This window comes from Numida meleagris, chromosome 5 (assembly GCF_002078875.1).
Source record: "Numida meleagris isolate 19003 breed g44 Domestic line chromosome 5, NumMel1.0, whole genome shotgun sequence".
NCBI lineage: Eukaryota > Metazoa > Chordata > Aves > Galliformes > Numididae > Numida > Numida meleagris.
In genome coordinates, this window is record NC_034413.1 from 11,123,016 (window position 1) to 11,145,891 (window position 22,876).

The following is a 22,876-nucleotide window of genomic DNA, read 5'->3' on the forward strand; positions in this document are numbered from 1 at the left end:
GAGGAGGTAAAATTAAAATCTGCATGCAAACAGAGTAGCTTCTTCTCTCTTGAAGTACAGAAGCCTACAGGTCAGGCCAGGTTCTAACAGGGCATCCAACATGCCAGGCCCCACACTCCAGACGGCAGCAGAACAAGGCACTCTCTCCCACAGGATCCCCTTGGCTATAAGGGCTCACAAGGAGGCACAAGCAAACAACAACAAAAACAATACAGATGTGGGGCTACTGAAAAAGACCCACCTGGACACTTTCCTCTGCAATCTACTGCAGGGAACCTGCTTTAGCAGGGAGTTGGACTAGATGATCTCCAGAGGTCCCTTACAATCCCTACAATTTTGTGACCCTATATTTTAAAAGCGTTCTACTAACACTTGTGTTTTGCTTTTATTTATCAATATTTTTCATTCTCCTGTCCTCCCAAGAAAGAATACACTACTCTTTCTTCATATGCATATTTTAATTTGGAACCACATGTAAAACAGTAATAAATTAAGTCTACTAGCACAGAGAAACTATATTTCTTACTTAGTAAAGGTCAGAAAAAGCTACAGAGAAAATGTGGCTTCTCTGAATTCAAAAGAGACAGTAAAAATCCTTTTAAAAGGAAAAACTCTTCAAGTCCTCTTCTCCAAGTATTACAGCATCTGTAACTCAAATGAGCTCTTTTACAGTTTCAGGTCATGGTTCTGCAAACATTTACAAAAATTCTCTCTTTTCCTAGGTGACAAATTCAAGCTGAATTAATCAGACAAGTAGAGAGAAGCCCATGCACAACAGCTCACAAGACTGAACCTTGTAGATAAAACACGCCATGTCACATATCCTCTGACTCTGCTGCAGAAATTGTGTGCGACCTTGAGGAAATCATCTTTGCCTCATCAATAAGTGAAGGGAAATAATACTACTTCATTCTCTATTTAAATCATCGTATCTGGCGACTGATGGTGACTGCCCCTGAAGTATATTTACCAGACAGAATGTAGTGCAATGCTAATGAGATCAGTCACATTTGTGCAGCCCACTGGTAAAATCAGAGAAGACTGAGCTCAGCTGATCCAGACGCTGTGTTTCAGGCCTACAACCTCTCCAGCACAGCAGTGGGCAGCTTCTCACCACAAAGGCTCTTCTAGGTACCATGTGTTTTGAAGCGCTGAAAAGAACATCCTAGACTGCTCAGTGGGTCCAGAGAAGGGTGCAGAAAAAGATAACCACAACTCAGTCTGCAGCTCAGGTAACATAGCCCTGTTAACGGCAGCTGCAAAGCCGAGAGCTATTTAGTAACTGTATTTCACTGGACTGAGGAAAAGATTAGGGATAAAAGACTGCAAAAAACCTGTTCTATCACTCTTGCCCTGTGGCTCTAACTCAGCCACACTGCATGTGTCATAAATATGTCTTGTAAGACCACACCAGCGGGTGCCAATTTGCAGTACATGCTGTTTATCACAGTGTCAGAATAATAAGGAAAAGGGGTACAAAGAAACCTTTCATTTGCCGTATTACTTTTGAGTACTCCAGAGCACAGCTCCTCACTGATAGCTAGGGATGCAATCTTAGGGGAGGAAAAAAAAAACAAAACAGCAAATGACTAATGGGAGCTGCGGCAAAGGATGGCAGCTCAGTTCAAGATGAGTTAGCAAGCACCAGGTGCATGCTGGATCCACTGCTTCATCAGCCTATCACACATTTGATGAGTAAAAAAAACCAAAACGCTGTGTAATTCCCTGTGGGACCAAGTGGGCTGAAAAATAAAGGCAAAAACAAAATGACTTCAGATCATGGTTCTGCCCTGAGGTTCCATGAGAGCTCAGGAATTCCCTTAGGAGATGCATGAGGCCAGCATGGGGTTTGCTCTCAATTACTCTCCAAGTGAGAAGGAAGAAATAAAAAGGAGGTCAACCCAACTTGCACTCATTTAGAATCTCCAACTCCCGCACGAGGTGATGTCACTCCCAATACGCTGTCTAGTTACCAGTCAGGTAGGTACATTCCTCTGTGATTCCAATATAACAGTCACAATTTACTTCTTCCTTCATTAACCTAAACTGCAACGCAGCATTGCTCTCTTCCAGCTCATAAACAGTTGCCTCACTTCACCCCCAAGAAGCAGCACAGAAACAAACCAACCTAATTAGACTCAGCTTTCAGAGCTTCTAACTCTCCAGATATCTCTAAGCATTTCTCGTTCTGATGGGCCAAGCCCAGAGGCACTAATAGGTATGAGAGGTGTCACACATCCTTGGCTTTTATAGTTTCAGTCATTTGGCCCTTCCATTTCGACTGTATGACAACTGGGAAGCTGGCCTGCAAAACCATTTACTCAAGGCTCTTTAGCTGAGCACTGTGAATTAATTCTTTCTTTATGCTGTTTGCAACTACTGTTCAAATTCCTTAGCTAGAAGGTCTACCTATAAATAAAATCTCAAATGTTTCAGTTCTGCTATGAGGAAAGAACTGGGGAATCCTCATTTCAGTCACTGTAGCTGAGTGATATTTATATGCTGACTTTCTGCACAGATAGAAAGACTACAGATCTTTTAATTTTTTAAGCTATTGCCTACAACAATGATGGTAGCAGCACAGGAGAAAAGCTAAAGGCAACTGCATCCAATTGAATTGCAAAGCAAATTCAAAGGTATTTCTAAAACATCAGAACTGTCACCACAGATCTTAAATGCAATCAGGACTTTACATTTATCCACGTCTCATCTCAGCAATGCTATGTACAGGCAAGTACATTCCGGTTTGATTTTGTCAGTTAGAGTTGTCATTCTCTCCCTTTTTTTTCCTCTCTCCTTTTTCTTCTAAATGCTTTTAAACTCCATCCTCCCAACCTCCACAAGAATCCCAAGGGTAGAGATAAAACTTTCTCAGTGGAAACTGGGCTTTCAACTAAAAACCTTCACCAATAATATTCACTTTACAGAACATTTCATGAAAAAAATAATACAAGAAATCTCTAGTTCAACAACAGTTCCTCGGGATTCAAAATGGCACCTTAGTGCCTGAAAGGAGCAGTGCTTCAGATACACAGCAGTTCTGCTCTCATCTTCCTTCTTCACCCTTGGGAAGGAGTCTATGTCCACCTGTGACACATCAATTTCAGAATCACAAGAGGAAAGTAAATGTTCATGAGATAAAGTGATCTTACACAACAGAAGAATGCAAGATGGAGAAGGGTGATTTGGAGCACTTCAACTCCAAGAGGTGCCATTTCAAAGTGTACATAGATAGTTAAAGAATCTAAGGCTTAGTTGTGGAAATTATCCATTTTTCTAACATAAAACTTTCAAAAATAATTTTTTTAAAAGGACAGGAAGAAAAATTGAAATTAAAATTCAAGGGAAATATTAAAATAAAGATTGTTTTCCCCTTAGTGCTTTGGAAGACATAAACAATTGTAATTCTCACACTGCTGTGAAAATCTGCCTCTAGTAAAATGTAACTAATGCCCAAAATACAGCATTAAATTAAAGGTCAGCAGAGAATTGAGATCTCTGCCCAGACAACAGCAAGGAGCATTTTGTCATATCCCTTAAAGACAGACAAGAGGCCATGGGGTAAAAAAGACGAAGCTGTGCATTTTGCAAGCCCCAGCTTTTCAGGGTGCACAGCCACCTGACCTTCAAACCGCAAGGAGAGTGTACTGCCAAACAGACATGAGCATTTCCCCTTTTTGAGGTTCACAGCAGAATTATTGGGCTTGTTAAAATGTGTACGTCAGCTGGGCCAAAGCAGATGTTTTTTCATGTGGCCTCTCAGGCAAACAACCGGGTGGTGGATGCATTGAAGGGAAAGATGTGTCCTGGAATACTCTCTGCCAATTAGAGCATCTTCATGGGTGTGGAAGTGTCACAAATACAGGCAACCTGGCTTCTCACTAGGGCTCAAAGCAGCAACTCATAAGAAAACCATAATCTTCAGGACTTCAGAGACTGCTAGGTCTGACAATCACCTGGAAATCAAGGTTATTTTTCCTCATCTATGGAAAACTCTTTTTCACTTCCCCAGCAGGAAGAAGGAACAACCAAAGCAAGCACCTCCCAGAAGAGCAGGTACAAATCTTGCACTTTTGGTCACCAGCAGCAGAGGTCATGTGCACACTGGCCAGCTGCAAAGGGTTCTGAAACCCTGAGTTCCTTCATTCTCAGAAGGAAATTAACAGTACAAACAACCTACAGGAGATGAAGTCATCCCGGCTCAGGGCAGGAAACATTTCTGCTCTGGTAAAGCCAGAGGTTACAGATTCACAGTAGGCAGCAGTCCTGTCATAGAATCAGAGAATGGCCTGGGTTGAAAAGGACCATAATGATCATCTAGTTTCAACCCCCTGCTGTGGGCAGGGTTGCCAACCTCTAGAGCAGGCTTCCCAGAGCCACTTCCAGCCTGGGCTTGAATGCCTCCAGGGATGGGCCATCCACAACCTCTCTGGGCAACCTGTTCCAGTGCATCACCACTGTCTGAGTGAAAAAATTCCTCCTAACATCTGCCCTAAACCTCCCGTCTTAGTTCAAAACCATTCCCCCTTGTCCTATCACTATCAACCCATGTCAGTACCAACAGTTGTACCCCCTCCTGTTTATACGCTCCCTTCAAGTACTGGAAGGCCACAACAAGGTCTCCCCAGAGCCTTCTCTTCTCCAAGCTAAACAAGCCCAGTTCCCTCAACCTTTCTTCATTTCTTCAGTCTTCCTCCTTATGTCAGCACTCCAGAGTGATCCCATTTGAAATGATGTGTCAGGTCAGATCACCAGGCTGGCCCTGATCACTAGCAATGATATGCGAGAAGCAAAAGGAGTTGTAGCTGGGAAGTGTTCTCAATAGCCTAACTTTTGGTTAGCCCTGAAGCAGGCAGGCAGTTGGACCAGATGATCTCTGAAGGTCTCCTCCAATTGGACAATTCTATAATTGTTTTCTAGGATAACTTCACGTACCATCTGCCTTTTGTTATATTTGTTTAACTGTAACTGCAAAACCTCAAATTATACAATGGAAAAGTGCATTTTCCAAATATCTTCTTGTGATTTCTGGGAAATAACTTGCATGGACATCTCCATCCCAGCTTCAAACCAATGATCAGCTGAGAGCGGGGATCAAGAGCTGCCAATGCCCAGCACCACACGGGGATGCAGTGAAAGGTCTTGGCTATGATGCTCTGTGCCCTGATTAATTCAGAGCCTGGGGAGGGTTGCTATCTCCCAGAGACAACATTTAAAACCAAGGAACATCAACAAAATGAGCCTGGCCTCTAAATGAGAAAAGCCAGCAGAGCCAGGAGATTCCCAACAAGAACTAAGGCCATCCTCAATTTATCACTGTGATATAACTACAGATTGTGTTTCTTCACCTCTTCCCCCATCTACTGCACCATTCCTCTTCAGACACAAACACATGAAATCTCCACTGTGATTCTTCCCACTGATAAACAAAAGTGGCTGATATGTTTCACAGATCATCAAAGGGCAGGACAGAGGGGACTGTCTGCTTTCAGGCTGCTCCAGCATTTTTCAGTCCTCTGCGCCAGGAAAGATACTTCAAAACATGACAGGACACCAAATATTGACAGAGGCAATATTCAACAACATCCTGGGGCTATCCAGTAAGAGATGGGAGAAATACACAGGAGCAGTCTAGAAAAAAGTTTTAAAATGAACATGAAATGAATAAAATTGACTAAAAATATAAACTAAACTGAAACAAAAGTTTTTAGTCTAGAAGAGAAAGGCCAAATATACATGAAGCTAACTGAGGACTTGTTTTTGCCATCAGTGTTACATAGTACATGCCCAGATAGGATCTTTGTGGGGGACAGAATAAAACCCACAGTGAATTAAATATTTTAAGGCCAGAGGAGCCATTAGGCCATCAAGTCCAATCTCCCTGTGTAACATGTGTTCCAGAACTTCACAGAATCATTCTTGCTTTGAGCTCAGTATTTCTTCCAGAACGGAATCTACTTTACAGGAAAAGCATAAATGCTTGGAGTGTTGTAATTCGAAATAAAACCCTGAGGACTTTATGCCCTCCCATATGGGTAAGGCAAACATCAGATGTGGCTTTCTGGAAGCCAAGAGAAGGGGAATGGCACCAGCTCTCAGCCCACAGGCTGTAACTGCACCTCATCCATCTGCTCCACCCCTGATTTTCAACTCCAGCCCCATCTGATCCCCCAGTACTGCAATAATACTGATGCTGGTACTGAGAAATCAGTGTTCCACCATCATTTGGCAGCACAGAGCAGTGAAATACAGCAGGAGCTGCCAAAAATAATTACCATGTTCCCAGCAAAAACTAAAAAAAAAACAAGCTTTATTTTAAAAGAAAAAAAAGAAAGAAAAAAGCTAGTGTTTAAATCCTCTTTCCTTTTAATTGAGCCCAGGGTTATGCCACAATTCAGGTAAATGATGTTTATATAACTGGTATTTGGCTGAATGCATAATTCCTATTTAACGGCTGAAGGGAGGCATTTTGGGGCTTCAAAGAAATCTGACAGGTAATTCCCACTGTTGTTCTGCAGGGTAGCTGAGAGGTAATTATCCTTCTCACTAGTAAATCAATTAGGAATGAATGTATAGAAAGCTCTCCCCCTCCTCCAAGTAACTGCTAATCCTCTAAGCGCTAATGAGCAGACACTGCTAGCAACCCATCAAAAATCGACAGGAGCTGTGAGGCACACAAGGTCCTACCAGTATCTGGAAGCTGACGCCTAACAAGAAAGCATCGTGTGTGGAAAGGGTCTGTACAGTTCACTGTGTGCTCGTCTGATGCTTTTTGGTGTCTTTTTCCCTACTGTTTATTGCCTCCAAGATCTATTTTTGAGGCTCACAGTAGATCACTGCACCATGCACAACTGGGCAGCACTGTGTTCTTAGAGGTGAAACACCAGGGAACTAGACTTTCTCTACTGAGGTACCACTGCTTCACAATCTGCTCTGCGATTCATTATTGGTGGTTATCCTTGGGAGCTCAGTAAAAATGTTATGCTTACTCTTCAGGCCATTTATGGGTGAACAATATTTACCCAGATACATTTGGAGGAGATTACAACCTAGGGGTTGTATTTTCTGCAGCACACAACCTTGTGAATCTGTAAGGGCTGTGTGCACAGTAAGCCTGATAATGAATTTGACAAATCCCTCATGCTCAAAATCCATTGACATCTTCTCCAAGCATTTTTCAGAATCTGAATCAATGCTTGGGATTGCTTTGCTGGCCAACGAAGTAAAGCCAGCTCCAGACCAGGACAAACCACCTGTTTAACCATGTACAGTAAATATATTTAGCAGAGTTAGAAAGAATGAAAACAAGTTGTTCCCACAGCAACCACACTAACGCTGGTTTCCTAAGGCTTTTCCTTGCAGTTTGTCCCTACATTTCAAGAGATTTTTCAGAAGGGACGAGAGGAGGGAAGACAGACAGAGAGGGAGACAAAAAAAAAAAAAAGGGGGGGAGAAAAAAAGATCACTAATCTGTAAAGCTCAATAGCTTGAAAAATTGTCAGAAGATAATCATATATCCTAGTACTCTGATTTATGAGGGACACTTTACACCAGTGACGTAGATTTGTAACTGAGCATATTGCCTCCAATTTTGGGTGGGCAGAGTTGCTTTGGAAACAGAATGAACAAGCATTAACTCTTCAGTGCCCACCGTGTTGGTTCTAGCAGGGGGCGTGAAGGCCAGGAGAGTTTATTAGGAAACATCTTCATTCCATTTTGCTCAGAACAAACAAGTCAAAGTAGCTTTCAGCTTCTGCACTGGAAAATATATAAGCTGCCCCCTGCCCACCGCCTTCTCCTTTGCCTCTTTAAACTCAAAGGCATACATGCTCGCCTATAATAATCAGAGCTATGACTGCCTTAAGGTTGCACACACTGAAATAAGCATCAATCTTGAAACCTCTGTGGATTGACCAGTGATGGAAAAAACAATAGCAGTAATAATGATACTAGGAGTAGCAGAATACAAATTTGGAAATCTAACAAGGGAGACAAGAGCTAGGCAGTTTGGATGTGATGAGACAGAACGTACCGCACCCCCGTCCAAACGGCTCCAAACACTGAAAGCATTTTGCTATGTGCTACAGCCCTTCCACATTGATTTCTGTGGGTAGCTGAGTGTGCCTTTGTCCCATTACCTGCCTTGAATCCACACAGGCCATAATTTTAAACCAAGAAGGCACTGAGTAGCAACTCCTGGGCCAAGTAACAACTAAGCCAGCCAGAGCCCTAATTGCATCACATGGAAAGCATGAACAGGTGGGTGAAAACCATGACTTCATCTTCTGTCCTATACCTTTGAATCACATCTTAGGTCTCCCACCCATTTGCCACAGCATATTCTCCTTTTCTCTCCTTGATGTGATATAACCAATCAAAACGCCAATTACATTTCTACTTTAAACTTCATCACAAAGGCAGAAAAAGTATAAACACTGAATGCAAGAAGAAATGCCCTTTACCTTGCTATTTCTACTAATAAAGAGACAGAGAAGGCAAACAGAGGTGTATTAGCTAAAGTCAGGTTGAGCAAGAAGTATTTGTGTGCATTTGGCTTCTTTAAAGGTGTAAAGTCAAAAGCAAATAAAAGCAACCCTTCTACTCCTTTAATTTATTCAGCAGGAGATCAAGGACTCCATCCCCATCATGAGTAAAATAGGCATCATTCTACTGAAATCCATGGAATTACACTAGTGTAACTTAGACAGCAAAATTAAGCTCCCATGAATTGCCAATGGATTTCACTTTAGGATCGTAATTCCTCTCAGAAGGAACAGAAAGTCACAATTTTGTTTCTACATCTACCAGTTTGACGGCTTTCCCTTACCTTCCTCTTGTTAGTGGGACATACATAAAAGTAGCTCAGCACCGTCTTCAGGCCTACTTTGTCATTTAGCTTTTCGTAGGTAGTGCCATAGTCTGTTGACCTGGAGAAACAGGAGACAAAAAGAGTTTATGTGGTTATTATGGGAAGGAAAGTGACTGTGAACAGATACTTGGGGTTGTAGCTTGAACATTGTTACCCTTAAAATAGAAGCTTTTTGTTTCATTCAGGATTGCAAGAGGAAAAGAAGAAACTCAAGTCCTTTGGGACAGGGTCTATCACTGCATCAGTTGATCCTACAGCACTTGGGGAACTGTGGTCTGCCCATGAGGATTTCTATGGACTCTGCTCTCACATGCTGGTGTGGGACTGCAGACATCTATGCAGAGACTCTGATCTCAGCAGCACTTAGCACAAATTTCATTTTCAGACAAATTCAAATTCAACTCATCAACAGCAATTTTAAGTAGGCTGATTTTTGACTTTGAGACGAGGATACAAATGTGGCTTAGAATTGTAACAGCTGAATTCACGTCGAGATAAAAACGTATCTCAACTGGCATCTTGAGTCCTTAGTCACCCCCATCCTACTTTGTGCCAGGAATTGAGTTTTTCTGAGTTGCAGAGACAGATTCAGGCCCCTACACTAGCAAACCCCACTCAGAAGAGCAGATGATCTGGGGGTGGCATTACTCGTTCGTGACTGGGGAAAAAAAGAGTTGCTTCGTCACAGAGGGTTTTTCTGTAGTTTCCTCCTCCTCATTTGTGGGCATGTTTGAAACCACGCTTTGCCCTGCTTGTTTCTTTTCTGCTTTCACACACTGCTTTTCCTAACAAACAAGATTTTTCCCACCAGAACAAATTGACAACTATGTAGGCCAGGATCCTACACCTGAACAGAGGTCAGCACCAGGTGCTTTAGAAGGGCATGAATCTACACAAATAGCCAACTTGCCACATACGAACTGTGCACAGAGCCCAGCTCTGGACCCTACACAGCTTCTGTCATACAGACAGAGGAAATACAAACCTTAGTGGGTGGACAAGAAAAGATTCACAGAAAGCTTGCCTGGATGTACCTATGATGTTATTAAGATCAGAATTCACAGCCCCTGCCCTCCTTTCTCTACTCACCCTTTCTTTTTACTAAATAAGTGATTAGAGAACATCCAATACCTTTCCTAGTAACTAGCCCCTGCAAGTCTCCAGCATTTGGTTCTGCCTGAGACCAGTCCCATGTTCTTTGTCTGGCAGAGCAATGGCACGTGTTACCCTTCTGGCATCCACGTGAACAGTGCCACTGTGCCCAGAGCTCCACACTCCCACTCCGGTAGCTGCAAAACTGAGTATTGCTAGGAACCTCACCTGGCTCTGTCAGTCTTCTGGCTGCCACTGCAGGCCAGAATGACAAGAAGACACTGAAGTAGAGCTACTACTATATTAGTGCTTAATACTCTTTTACACTAATGTATAGTATGTACACTCAGTGGGTCCACAGAAATATCTTAAAGGCTATCACAATAACACACTGTATCACCATAGCAGTTTCCCACATAAAGCATTGGAAACTTGTCTCACTAGGTGTCAATACAACACAAATTACCTAGCAGATTTCCCCCTCCAGGAAAGCTTCAAACTGAAGCAGCTTGATTAATAAAACAAAATAATCCAGGCCAATCAATTCCACTACACAAGGCCTCCGATACACACTAATTCAACAGGTCAGAAATCTTTAAGCAACACCAGGCCCAAAGCAATGAGTAACAGACAGAGAGCATGCACTAAGCTCTTTCCTTGGTTGCACTCTTTCAACTGCGCTGAAGCTTCATACAAGCCATGTCCATGGCTACATGTGTACAAGCCACTATTCAGGAAAAGATCACTAGTTTCAATCAGCATTCAAAGGGAATACAAGTAATGAATTAATATTCTCACAGAGCTACTTCGGTTTTGTTCTCCCAGTCTTTTTCAGATCTCCCAAAATGCCTCGCACTTCTAAAGATGCAGGCTGGATGCCCTAATGACTCTTTCTCATTAAACCATTATCACTCGTTGCATTTGCCCTTTGAAAGAACAGATAGAAAGGAAGTAGGATCATTATTTCATTAGCTTCTCTAAAGCTTTCTTTATTATCATGACAGTCACCACCAGCTTCATAGAAATGTCTCGAAGGGTATCACAATAATATACTGTATTTCCATGGCTCTTTCCCATCCTAAGAAGCTGAAGCTTTTGTTTTGAGTTAATCCATTCAAACTAACAAAGTCCCAAAGGGCCATACTGGGAAATACCATCTCCATTCTAGAGATGAAGGAACCGAAAGCTTGCATAGGTAATGGTGCATTTTTTTCAAAGGCAGCATCTATAAATAGCCTTTTCAACTTCTTTAATCACCAGGTACAGAGCTTGATAACAAACCTGCTAATTCCTAACACCACCAAATTCCCTAACTTAAAAACAAATATTTACCAAGGCACCAAAAAAGAAAGAAAGAAACTTGGAAACTCAGCTGTCTAATTTAAACAACCCAGCTCTGAACACTTTCAGAGGTGTGACCCACAGGTGGAACAGAACAGTTTGGGCTCTGACAGACAGACCTGAGCCAGCCAACTCCAAAATCATAATAATTATTCATCACAGGCATAGGAATGTGAAGCAAAGGTGTGGAATCCTCCCCTCAGATGGGTTCTATCTCAGAGCTCTGTCAGGCAGAGCAAAGGAGATTTTGTTTGTTTGCAGCCTTAGCAATTAAGCTATAAAGACAGGCTATAAAACATGTAATCAACCTCCTAGAAGCAAAAGAGCTACAAATGCTGGGACCAGACAGCTAGGAGGAACAAGCCATCCTCCTGGAGCACATGTGTGATTGACTGTCCTGTGAGGGAGCTTCTCTGTGCCTGTGACTCTCCCCACTGTGTGTGAAGAAACAGCCGTGTTATTAAGTTTAGATTATCAGCGTTTTACGTAAGGTACAAAACCTTATGCATACACCTCCAGATCAGATTCCCAGCACGCACACACCTGAAGCCTCACGTTGAGAACCATGTGGATGCACAGCTCCACTTAAAACAGCAGAAGAACATGACAGCTCCATGCATCTCACACAGCACCAGGAGCACACACAGCCCAGATTAACATTTTCTTCTCTCCACCTGTGCCTGCAAGCTACCTGCCTGCAGTTGCCTTTCTCCCTGTGCCCCTCAAACAACTTCTTGTTTTCACCCATTGGCCAATTTTCTCCCAGTTTGACAGAGAAACAAAAACCCTAGAGTAACGAAGTTTCTACAAATTCCATGAAAAACAGCAGCCAGCAAAAAGAGAGCAAACTTATTCATGCTTGGAAAAAAGCTGCAGCATGAAACCAAATCCCATGAGACACAAGAGCAGGCACATCTCTGAACATCCAGCTGCAGGAAAACATTCAAACACAGCTCACATATTAATGCACTACAAAGAATCCATCAGCACAACACAAGAAGTCAGGCTGCTGAGCTTCCACTGCTTTTGAAAATTTGTTTCTGTCTCTCCTCCCTTGCCTGTCCTCTCCCCTCAAGCTACATTCCCTGAGCTGAAGGCCCTTCTCAAGTCAAGGTCCAGGTGGCCCATCCCCTGGGGCAGCCCCTTTGGCCAGCTCCTTTAGCGCCTGCGAGTGGCTTAGAACTCAGACAAAAGCCAGTTTAGCACTAACTCCATTACCCTGCTCTACACCACAGTAGCTTAAGGGCTGCAGAGTCCTAAATCGGGAATCAGGCTGACTACACAACAATTTTAATACAGACAGGGCAGAGGGCTGCTCCTCAAAAAGCTGCCAGGCACCTAACAGCAAACAAGGAGAAGTTTTGCCTGGGGACTGTAGGTTCATTTACTGTAAAGCAAGGGTAGAAGAATGGGATGCTGGTCAAGCAGTGGTTCTTAGGAACGGGCACTCTCTGCTTGAAAAAGCAATGCTGCTATGCTCTGTGTCTGCCTTCCTGATGCTTTTGAAATAAAATGGGATTCTTTCTTTTCTTCATTGTTGAAGGTTTTAGACTCATTCCTGTCTTTTGGTGACTATGACCACTTATGGCTGAGCATCCTTCACTCCCAAAGCCTTTTTCATATTTAGATACAACACAGATAAGCAATCTTTCCTCTCCTAAGGTTGCTTATCAGCCTACACCAAGTCAGAGTCACACTTGGGCAGCCAAAGGCCTGAAACAGAAACATGAAGTTAGCTCCAAAATAAACTTCTTTTTCTCTACTTAAGTCAAGAAATGGCTCTACCAGGTCAGCTCAAAGGACCATCCAACCCCATGGGCAGGATGCTATGAGCGCTATTACCTATGCTATCAAAATTGCCTGCGATGGAGCTAACCAACAGAATCCAGTCCTTAGCTCTTACCTCCCTGCCACTGACAAATCTGGATCCGGACACTGTACAATGAAAGTACCCACAGAAGCCCTATGGGACTATACCTGCTTACTTAATTGACAAAATCCAAGCATTTTCCCTTTCGCAGAGCTTCTCCTTCAGCCAACCACGATTATTACTGAGTGGCTCTAATAAATGGAAAATCGAAATACTGTAGATTTACAAAAAGAAACAATTCCCTCTTTTTGTCCCCATCCCACTAAAGAAAACTAAGGACAGTAAAGAACATCTGTGGAAGAGAACACAAAACAAGCAAGAAGATGGTGCTGCTCCCTGGTGTAGTTTCCCAGCCCATAGCAAACTTGATCTCAGATTTCCTAAATTGAAGATGATGCCTTTGCGTGCAAGAGCCATCAGTGGGCTTTTGGTTCCATAAATTTGCCCAACCTCTCATAGGGAAATTTTTGGCAACTTTACTATCCTATGGTAATAAACACCCACAACCTACTCATGTGCACTATATTAAGAGATTATCCCCTTTGTTTTAACTTGATAACATAATTCAAAGCCCACTGGCACAGCTTAATGAGAATGAAACCATGGAACCACATCTGCCATTTGTGATTTCACTGATTCTTGTTACATTCCCTACAGATTTATTTTCTTTCAGCAGTCTGGAAACTCCCCATTTATTTAGCCACTGCTGGCACAAATTATTTCTCTCTCTAATCGTCCTGAAACTATTCTTTCTAGTCCAATTACATCTTTTGTTATGAAGGCCTCAGAAAGTAAGCACTAAGGCTTTTTCTTGGTAAAAAGAAAAAAAAAAGCTATTAAAATACATCAGCAAAAACACAGTATTTAAAAACATCCTAAATAAAATCATTTTCTGCCTTCATACCAAAGGTTACTTCATTTATAGTTCTAGAACTCAACAGTTCTGGTCACTTTCACTTTCAAAAAGTGACTTGGTTTCAAAACAACCTAAAACCATAGGTGTTACTGGGGAAAAAAGATCAAGCAGATCATAGTTTTGGTATTTTCTCTTGGAAATATATATTTTTTCCTTTTAAATTTCATGCCATTTAAATACTCTTTCCTCACTTTTTTTTTTTTTTAATTAATGACTATTTCTGTCACCAAACATCTGAAAGACTTGAAGATGACCTCTGTTGATAAATTTCAATTTATGAGTACAGTGGAGACTGGCAAGGCAAAACAAGCTTCCGTGATGCATTAGTCATCCTGATTCACAGCTCAGAAAGAGATATGATACTCCTAACTAGCAACACTGGCCTCCTCTTTTTTATTTCCTCCAGATTCTTCCTTTTTTCCCCTACTCTTCCTACTCTTTTCCTCTTTTTTTTTTTTTTTAAAAAAAACATTAACTCTCACAGGGAAATGTTTATGCCAAACACTCATTCCTTTGTAGAAATGACTGCTCAGATGGGCATCAACGCAGCCTCTGGAGATGTGAGTTTGTGTACTTGGCCTACACGGACAGCGAGCACTAAGTTGAAAGCTATGTTTGCATCACGCTTGTTCTTACCGTACCACGGGAAGTCAGTGGTGCTTTGGATAATCTGAGTAACCACTTGTCCAGAATATTGTGTCACTGTCTAAACACAGGAAGTGTATGTACATATATATGCACACATACACACATTATATTTATATGTACATAATATATATGTTTTACATAATACAAAGGCTGCTCTGAAATTAATGCCTCCTATTTTATGATGTCGGTCCACAACATCAGACACAAATGTTGGTGGTATGGCAGTAGAGGCAGAACCTTCCCACCAACATTCCGTTACATGCTGCTGCCGTGTGACAGATGGCAGCAGAGGGGGAGGCTGACAGAGTGGCGTCTGACATGGAAGTGCATACGAAGCAAAGGTGTGTCACTGAATTCCTCCATGTGAAGAAAATGGCACCCACTGACATTCACTGACTCTTGCTGAATGTTGATGGCGCCCAAACAGTGGATGTGAGCACAGTGAGGCAACGGGTGCTGCGTTTCAGCAGTGGTTCTGGTGCAGATTTTTATGAGTGTGGCACGCAATGGTGGTGACTGTGTTGAAAAATAGCGTTTTGCAACTGAGAATTTTCTCTATCAAATACTGTTGTTGTGCTCTTTGTATCCGTCATAGTTTCCATGGGAATAAATAGGAGGTATTACTTTCAGAGTTACCTATACATATTAGAGGCAGTATACTTTTACTGTGGGACACAGATTTGGCTAAAGGCAGCTCTAAAGTTCCCATTTTGCTTCAACTAAAAATGGCATATTTTTTTTTCTGAAGTTGAGAAAACCAATCAAACTAATGGATCCTTATACCTCATGGCAGGCAAGCATCTGAACTGTAACACCTAGGTCGGTCTGAAAGCCTACTGCAAAGTATGCTCTGGATTAGCAAAACTTGGATCCTGATCAAAGCAAGCAGGCTGCAGGTGTAGTGGTTCCTAAGCATTGCTTTATATTCTGCTGCAGAATAACCCACAATACGGAAGCAGAAAAGCAACAAAGACTGGTGTCTCCCACTGTGATGCTAAAATAAGTATTTCCACAGTAAGAATCCATATCTTCTGTACCTTGGAGGTTTGTCTGAACTTAATTTTAGCTACCTATGAGCTGGTTACTTAACTCTAGCTCCTAAGACTATCCCCATGTATTGGGTTTACATGGCAAGGTTTTGGTAGCTGGGTGCTGCTGGGGTGGTAAGTTAAGAGCCAGCTCCAGCTGCTCCAAAAGGGAGCAACTGCTGACCAGAGCACAGCCATGAGCAACACTGGTTGTGCCTGTGGGAGAGCAGATTTAAGAAAGGGAAAAAAAACCTGCTGTGCAACAGCAGCTGGGAGAGAGAATAATCTGCTTGTCAAGTCTGACCTGAGACAAGGACACCGCATCCTTGCAAACACCACCCAAAAAATTCACTTCCCAGGTAACAGAGATGATCTGGAGCTAAGACATTCTGGCTTCACAAAGGTCTCCTTTCTTTCCACTCTGATCAATTCAGTACTGTGAAATGTACGTAAAAGCATTACTTTTATACAGCTCTGAGGAACTGCACCTCATCATTACTCACTTCCCATTTGTTCTAAAAAATCTGACATATTTATCATGTTCTTCATTCTGATGTGTTCTAATTTTCCAAAGAAGTGTCACTTCTGACATAACACAAGGTGTGTTAACTTTTTCAAACTGTGAATCATTCAAAAACTGACGTTGTTAAAAAGAGAGCAGCATGGAGGTGGTACAGTCCAGTGCCTCAGTCATAGATATTAGAAGTCGGACAACTTCCAAACAACTTATCCAGCCAGCAACACTTTCCACTCCCTATCTCAGCTGACCCCACAAGCCTGACACCTCACTGACACTCTCAGCACTGCACCCACACAGTCTGAACAGAACTACAGGATCCCACATGACCTGAGGCAGAGCTCCTCAGTCCTCCAATTCCTCAGTCCTCCAATTTCTCTCCCGCTTAATTAGCTTTGCTCCGTGGGAAAAGATTGCCTCTTACTGTATCCAAAACAATAAAAAATGAAAAGAAAAAAACGTGCATGAGATGCAACTACCTGAGGTAATAGAGGGCTGACAGATAATACAAGAAGATCCTCCTGGTTGCAGGAACATGTTTACCTCCAGTCACAATACAAGTGAGTCTCTACTTGCTACTGTTTTACAAGGATTAAGACAGATTCTCAGCTAAAGTCATCATGACCCTAAATGCAGGTTAATGGCAGATCTGCACTAATGTAGCATTGGCAGACGTACCCTAATTTACACTACAGAGGTCAGTATACTCGAGTTTCTGAAGAGGTATGTTTGCTGTTTATGTCAATGTTAATAAATGATTGTGATCCATATGGTGGGTTCTCAACATGGAAACCTACCCAGCTCAACTGCTTGTGAGTTTAGGGCAGCTCGGATTGCACATACCTGAATGTTCCTGTACTCTTGTGCCTTAAGTCCCTACTGTTTAACATTTTTCAAGCCACAGTTGGCTCAAGCTTAATTTTGCCCCAGAAAAGCCTCCTTTTTCTGCCATCCTTCTTTCTCAGCACTCAGACACTTATCTAACACAAAACACTTTGCCTTGGGAGAATAAAGCAGTTGAATTTTTTTCAGACAGAAGATCAATAAAGTGGAAACAGCTTGAAAAGTCAATCTGCTCCAGCAGTCCCCCAGGAGATGGCTTGATGATTGTCATTTTAATGAAGGAATAGTAAACTGAGCACAAGGAAATGTACATACCCTCCAAAGTCAGAAAGCAGCATACCTTAGGCTGAGAAGCAGAGAAAGAAAAGGAAGCACTCGAAGAGACCAGACATCTCTCTAGCTTGATAGGCCATCTCAAGCAGCAGTCAGGTTAGTAAGAACCAACACATTTCTTAAAACTGAGAATACAGCTCTAGTAATACTCTGCAGAACGATATTTCCTCCAGGTATTTGATGAGAAATATTTTTGTTCAGGCCCTGAAGCACAAAGATTAATAGCCCTGATGCCATTGCTCCTAAGTAGTGTGCTGGAAATGTGTTTCTTATTCATGCTGAAGTCATGACTTGTATCTAAATGCATTTCTAAGGAGCTAAGTATCCTGCATATTATCAAGGCAAATGGAAAGGGAAACCTGACTGTGATGCAAGATGCTATGGTCCTTTTTTCTAGGCATGCCATGGAGTTTCTTTGTCTTTGCATTTAGTCATAATTCAGCTACCTGTGGAAAGGATCAAGCTCCCAAACATGTAGGATGCAGACTGTGAGGGCCACTGAATTAAAGATTATGTTGTATTAAGCATATTGGAAGACTTGGAGATCTGCAAGTTTCTGACTTTGCCATAGACTTCCAACATGGTTGTGATCTTTCTTCTTACACACAGTGACATATTTTAATGTTACAACCATGTAGGTTGGAGGATGACAGTTCCCACAAAGATTCACACAGATGTGGACATTACAACTATAAAGTGAGATCAACACTTGCTAGCCATGACAGATGAACTGGAATTACTTTGTGAAGTCCTGTGCCCTGTGCCACGCCAAAGGTTAGAGTACATCAACATAATTGCCTATTCTAGCTTTCAAGTCAATGACTCAATATGTTTGGGGCCTTTGGCCACACTTTCTACTTGAACTTGGGCTCCAGTCCACTCAGAGTTTCTGCCTGTTTATGGACTGTTATTCATATTTCTGCTTCCATGGATCCATGCTTTAAAATAAATTAAAGCAAAACCCCTCACACAATACAAAAGGTCTTTAATTACATTTTTTCTCTACATAGTTCCTTCAAAACCCCTGGACAGCTTTAAAGCAGTGGCACTGAAGTTCTTTCAGTCATGTTACTTAGCACAGGAGAGAAATTGCTTTTTTTATTCATTCCACCTGATGCTCTATTTAACTCAATGCTTCAAAAGGCAATGAGAAAATGAATCATGATGCTACATTCCTGAAGGGCACTATTAAGACCCCAGGGATAATGTCAGCATAAAGGGTCACCCATGTTTCAGCAGGTAGATTGCAATAGCCTGTGATTAATTAGGAAGTAGTGGCAGCTCATCATTAGCCATTTCCTAATCCTTTTTAGTTGCCTTACCAGAAAGCACGTGGTTTGCTTTAACATCAGCTTTAATATTCTGGGAATGAATCTTCCTGTAGGCTGTACAGTCCTAATCAACTACCCATAGCAGGGGCAGTTTGCAGGCTTGTCTGTGGACATCTCTAAAGGTTTTATTCTGCAGACAGTTACGAGAATAAAATATGGGTACTACAGAGGAAGGTATACACAGTGTCACAATTATTTTTAACCAAAACCTTTGTCACAACTGAGATATCAGTGAACAGTGCACAAGCGTGTTGAGCACAAAAAGATGTAAGGAAAGCAGTGCTTCTCTGTGACTTACTGCAGAGTCATGGCAGTGACAGGTGGCCATGAATTCCAGGTGGATAAACTTCCTTCCACCACTTCATCCCTTCAGGAGGTCTCTGTGAGTGGGTTCAGACAAGAAACTTACTGGATTCACACCACTGCTTTGAGTACACTCCTTGACTGCTCATGTTTTAGCATTAGAAACTACCCATCACATCCAAAACTGGAAGCTTCAATACATTACAGTACGCTCCTCGCAGCCTTCACTACATGCAGCCGTGTCATTCACTCTTAACTAAGTACCAGAGTGGGTCTACATCATTTAGCTAGATGGAAATATAAATAGATAGGCGAGATCATCTTCCACTAAAGAATAATGGCCAAGAATCAACCAAACTTCCCCCAAACCATTCCTTCTCTTTCGCTCATACTTCTATAACTCCTCTGGTTTGTGTTTATATTAACCATTGTCCATATAGTCAGAAAGCACCTTTCCTCAGACTCCATAGATTTGTTTATTTATTTGTTCTTGACTCAGAGGTAAAGGAATGTTTCCATGTTAATGAGCTAAAATCATGGATCAATACAGTTCACACTGAGACTTAAGTGCTGTGATTATTGAAAGAGGGAACACAGAAAGAGATGCTACATCATGTACAAGTGCATCTATTACACAGTTGCTAAGCTTTAAACAATGCATTTGTAACAATCAGAGTAGCATGGTAAAATAACAGCTGTCTCTTCAAGACAACAGTAAATGCATCGGGGAGTGCTATCCGAAAGAGTTATTTCTTTGTCCATACTTTCCTACATAACGGATGCTGAAGATGGAGCAAGTAAATAATGATGACTTTTTCCTACAAGTAATTATTTTGCAGAGATTACACTCTAATAGCTCTAGTACACAAAATATTTACAGGAATTAATCTCCGTTCCTCATGGTTTAGGGCAAATGATAAACATGGGTTTTTTTGCCCATCGAACCTCCCTTCCTCTCTCCCCCTCTCAATCTTTTTATTCTTAAACCATATTCTGCCACCACTTATCAGGGTCCCTGCAGCAAAAATGGGAAAAAATGTTAAATGCACTGCTGGGAATGGGATCTCATCCTTAATGACATCATCAATAATTGCTGTCACCAGCTAATATCAGAGTTGCAACCTTACAGGGAAGATAAAGAGGCAGGGTTTTTCAGACTGTGGTTTCTAGACAGGCTCTAAATGTGATTTTTCTACATGCTCTTAAATGCTGCCTGGATAGCTCACAGGAAAGCAAAAACTAAAAGCAGACTGAAGCTATACGGGGAGTACTAAACAGGATGTCCCAGAACAGTGTTGGATTCAGAAAGCAGGAAGTAAACACGGCAAAGGCTGTCATGCAGCAAAGCTTACACCTCTGATGGCAGTTCCTTAGTGCCAAGGGCATCCCCAGGCAGCTGCTTCTTCATGTAAACATATTCCAGTGATTCCCCAGCCATCAGGGCCCAGACGTCCCTTATGACTTTTCTAAATTGAGGCTACGTAATAAACTACTGAAAAGTTATTTAGCAACTCAGACCTTGTCATCACAATCTAGACATCATTAAGAAAATTTGTACTGCAAGATTCTTTTAAAAAGAGACTGAACAGTTCCTAGTTGTAGCCTGAGGTTGGAGACTCAAGATTAGTGCCTCTGCAAATATCTGCAGCTTGAGAGCCTTGACGCTACTTGCAATGGGCACAGACCTTCCCTCACACCAACAAGCTGTAGACCAGCAACACTGCTCCCACTCTATATGATATGCTGAAGGCCAGATACTGAAAATCTCCATGTTTTTGTACAACAAACCAAGAACTATCCAGTTGTTTGAGTGCTTCTCTGCTCTTTCCCAGTGCAACCAAGCACGCTCTTCAGATGAGCAGAGGAGCAGCTAGGAAGCAGCAGCTCCCAAGCCCAAACTTGGGGTCACTACATCTTCTCAGGTGATTCAATTATTAATTCCCTGACAGAATTAATATATTAACAGATAACGATGGAGAGATAAGAAGCATTCTGGGAAATCACCTTGAATTTCAGATTTTAGAGTCTCCATGTATTTAATATTCACGCATTTGTTGCTCCAAACTTTGCACTTTCTTTTACTGCTCATGTCTTTCCACAAAAACACAATGTTTTGACTCATCTACTTAAAAAGGTATGTATATGAAATAAGTCATAAGAGACAAAAGAGCAGAGTTCAAGTGATGGCAAAGTCTAAACTACACATCTCCTTAGTTACATGCACTGAACACAAGAACACATTTTCATTGGTGAAAATGCTTATCATTCTGGAACTATTTAGATCCCATCACATGACAGTTTGGTACATATTCATGTCAAGACAGTCTCTTCCAAGACTCACAGCCTCTAAGCAAGAGCACGTCTCAGAAACAAAGTGTAATTTGCCCCATGCACATAGCTGGGAGATGAGATCTGCTCCCAGCTCAGCCCTAGGGCTCATCTCCGTACTCCTTATGATCATTGCGATCTCTGTTCATCAGCACCAAATAAACATGGTGAACAGTGGAGCAAGAAAGACTTTTGCTGTGCTGCAAACAGTGATTCTCCGGAGCCACTTGTCTTGGAGAACAAAGACATGCAATATCTGATGAGTCATGCAGTTCTCCACTGCTGGTTGCAAGACCATCACGTGGCTGAACAGTATTTTTTCCAGTCTCAGTATCTCACTAAGAAAGACAGGCAGAGCAGATTCTATCATCCCAAAAAGAAAGGGAAAAGTACAATAGTTTCATCCATAATAATGACTCCTTTGCTTGTGCAAGCTAAACCTTTTGGACTGAATTACCCCTACACCACAGCCATGCATATCCAATGCAAATCAAGAGCTGTATTTGTACTACAGTAATAACTTGGAAGAACTTGTTTAATATCGGAAGACTTAGTGGAGCAGATGAATGGCTCTGACATGATATCCATGGGATAGAAATTCAATTAAAAACTGCAAGTGGCACGGAAGTGATAGTTATTATTCAACATGTATCATGGGGCCTTTGTTGAAATACAGCTATTAGCTGTGCTGGTTGAGAAATTCTGTTTTCCTTTATGGCAATCTGTTAGCTTGTAGAAAGTTAAATTAATAAAAACACAGAATTACTCTCACACTATTAGAACATAGCAAAGCCAAGGGCTAGTTATGTATTTTACAATTATGGATTAAGTGCATTATGCCAAGGAAATTAAAGAGATGTCAGAATTAAAATAAAAATGAAAGACTGCTCGGTTCTAAAGGCTGACAGTGTGACTATCACATGCAGAACATGCTGGTTTGTCAGCCGTTATCTTCGCCATCGCAGCTCTCCAGGATGTTAACAATTATTCCTAATGCTATTGCCACAGACAACACGCGTTCAGCCCTTAGTGGATGCACACTTGCATGGGAAAGCTACCTCCTCTAAGAAGCATCTCAAATCCATCTTCTGTCTTGGAAAGTTAGCTTTACTTCTCAAGAACAGTGAAAAGGAGAATGGAGGAAGAATTCTTCGTAGGTAGATAGAGGATGGAGCTCACTAGGAAGTAAATCCCCAAGCCCTGCCAACTATTGCCAAGTTCCAAAGACAGAAGAGACTGGGACAACTGGGATCCCACTGACTTTGAAATGCTGCATCATAATGAGACTACTTCAACTCTCTCCTCCACTCAGCAGGGTTTCCTGACCTCATTTCTATGAGTAGACAGCTATATTCACATCATAAGATCCCAGGTGGAACTAGGGATCTCATGCTAGTCATTTGGGTCTAAACAGCTTTAGAAAACTAGTTCAGGACACCTGTCTTGGACCTAATGCA

At 41.9% G+C, this 22,876-nt stretch overlaps 1 protein-coding gene across 3 annotated transcripts in view; it reads right to left on the reverse strand.

Moving 5' to 3' along the window:
• SORCS3 (sortilin related VPS10 domain containing receptor 3) overlaps positions 1-22,876 on the reverse strand; it is a 278,287-nt gene that overhangs the window by 142,703 nt on the left and 112,708 nt on the right. For all 3 annotated transcript variants that reach the window (XM_021399905.1, XM_021399907.1, XM_021399906.1), the window contains exon 3: positions 8,828-8,927. In XM_021399905.1, coding sequence (XP_021255580.1) covers positions 8,828-8,927 — 100 coding nt within the window. The remainder of the gene's footprint in view (positions 1-8,827; positions 8,928-22,876) is intronic.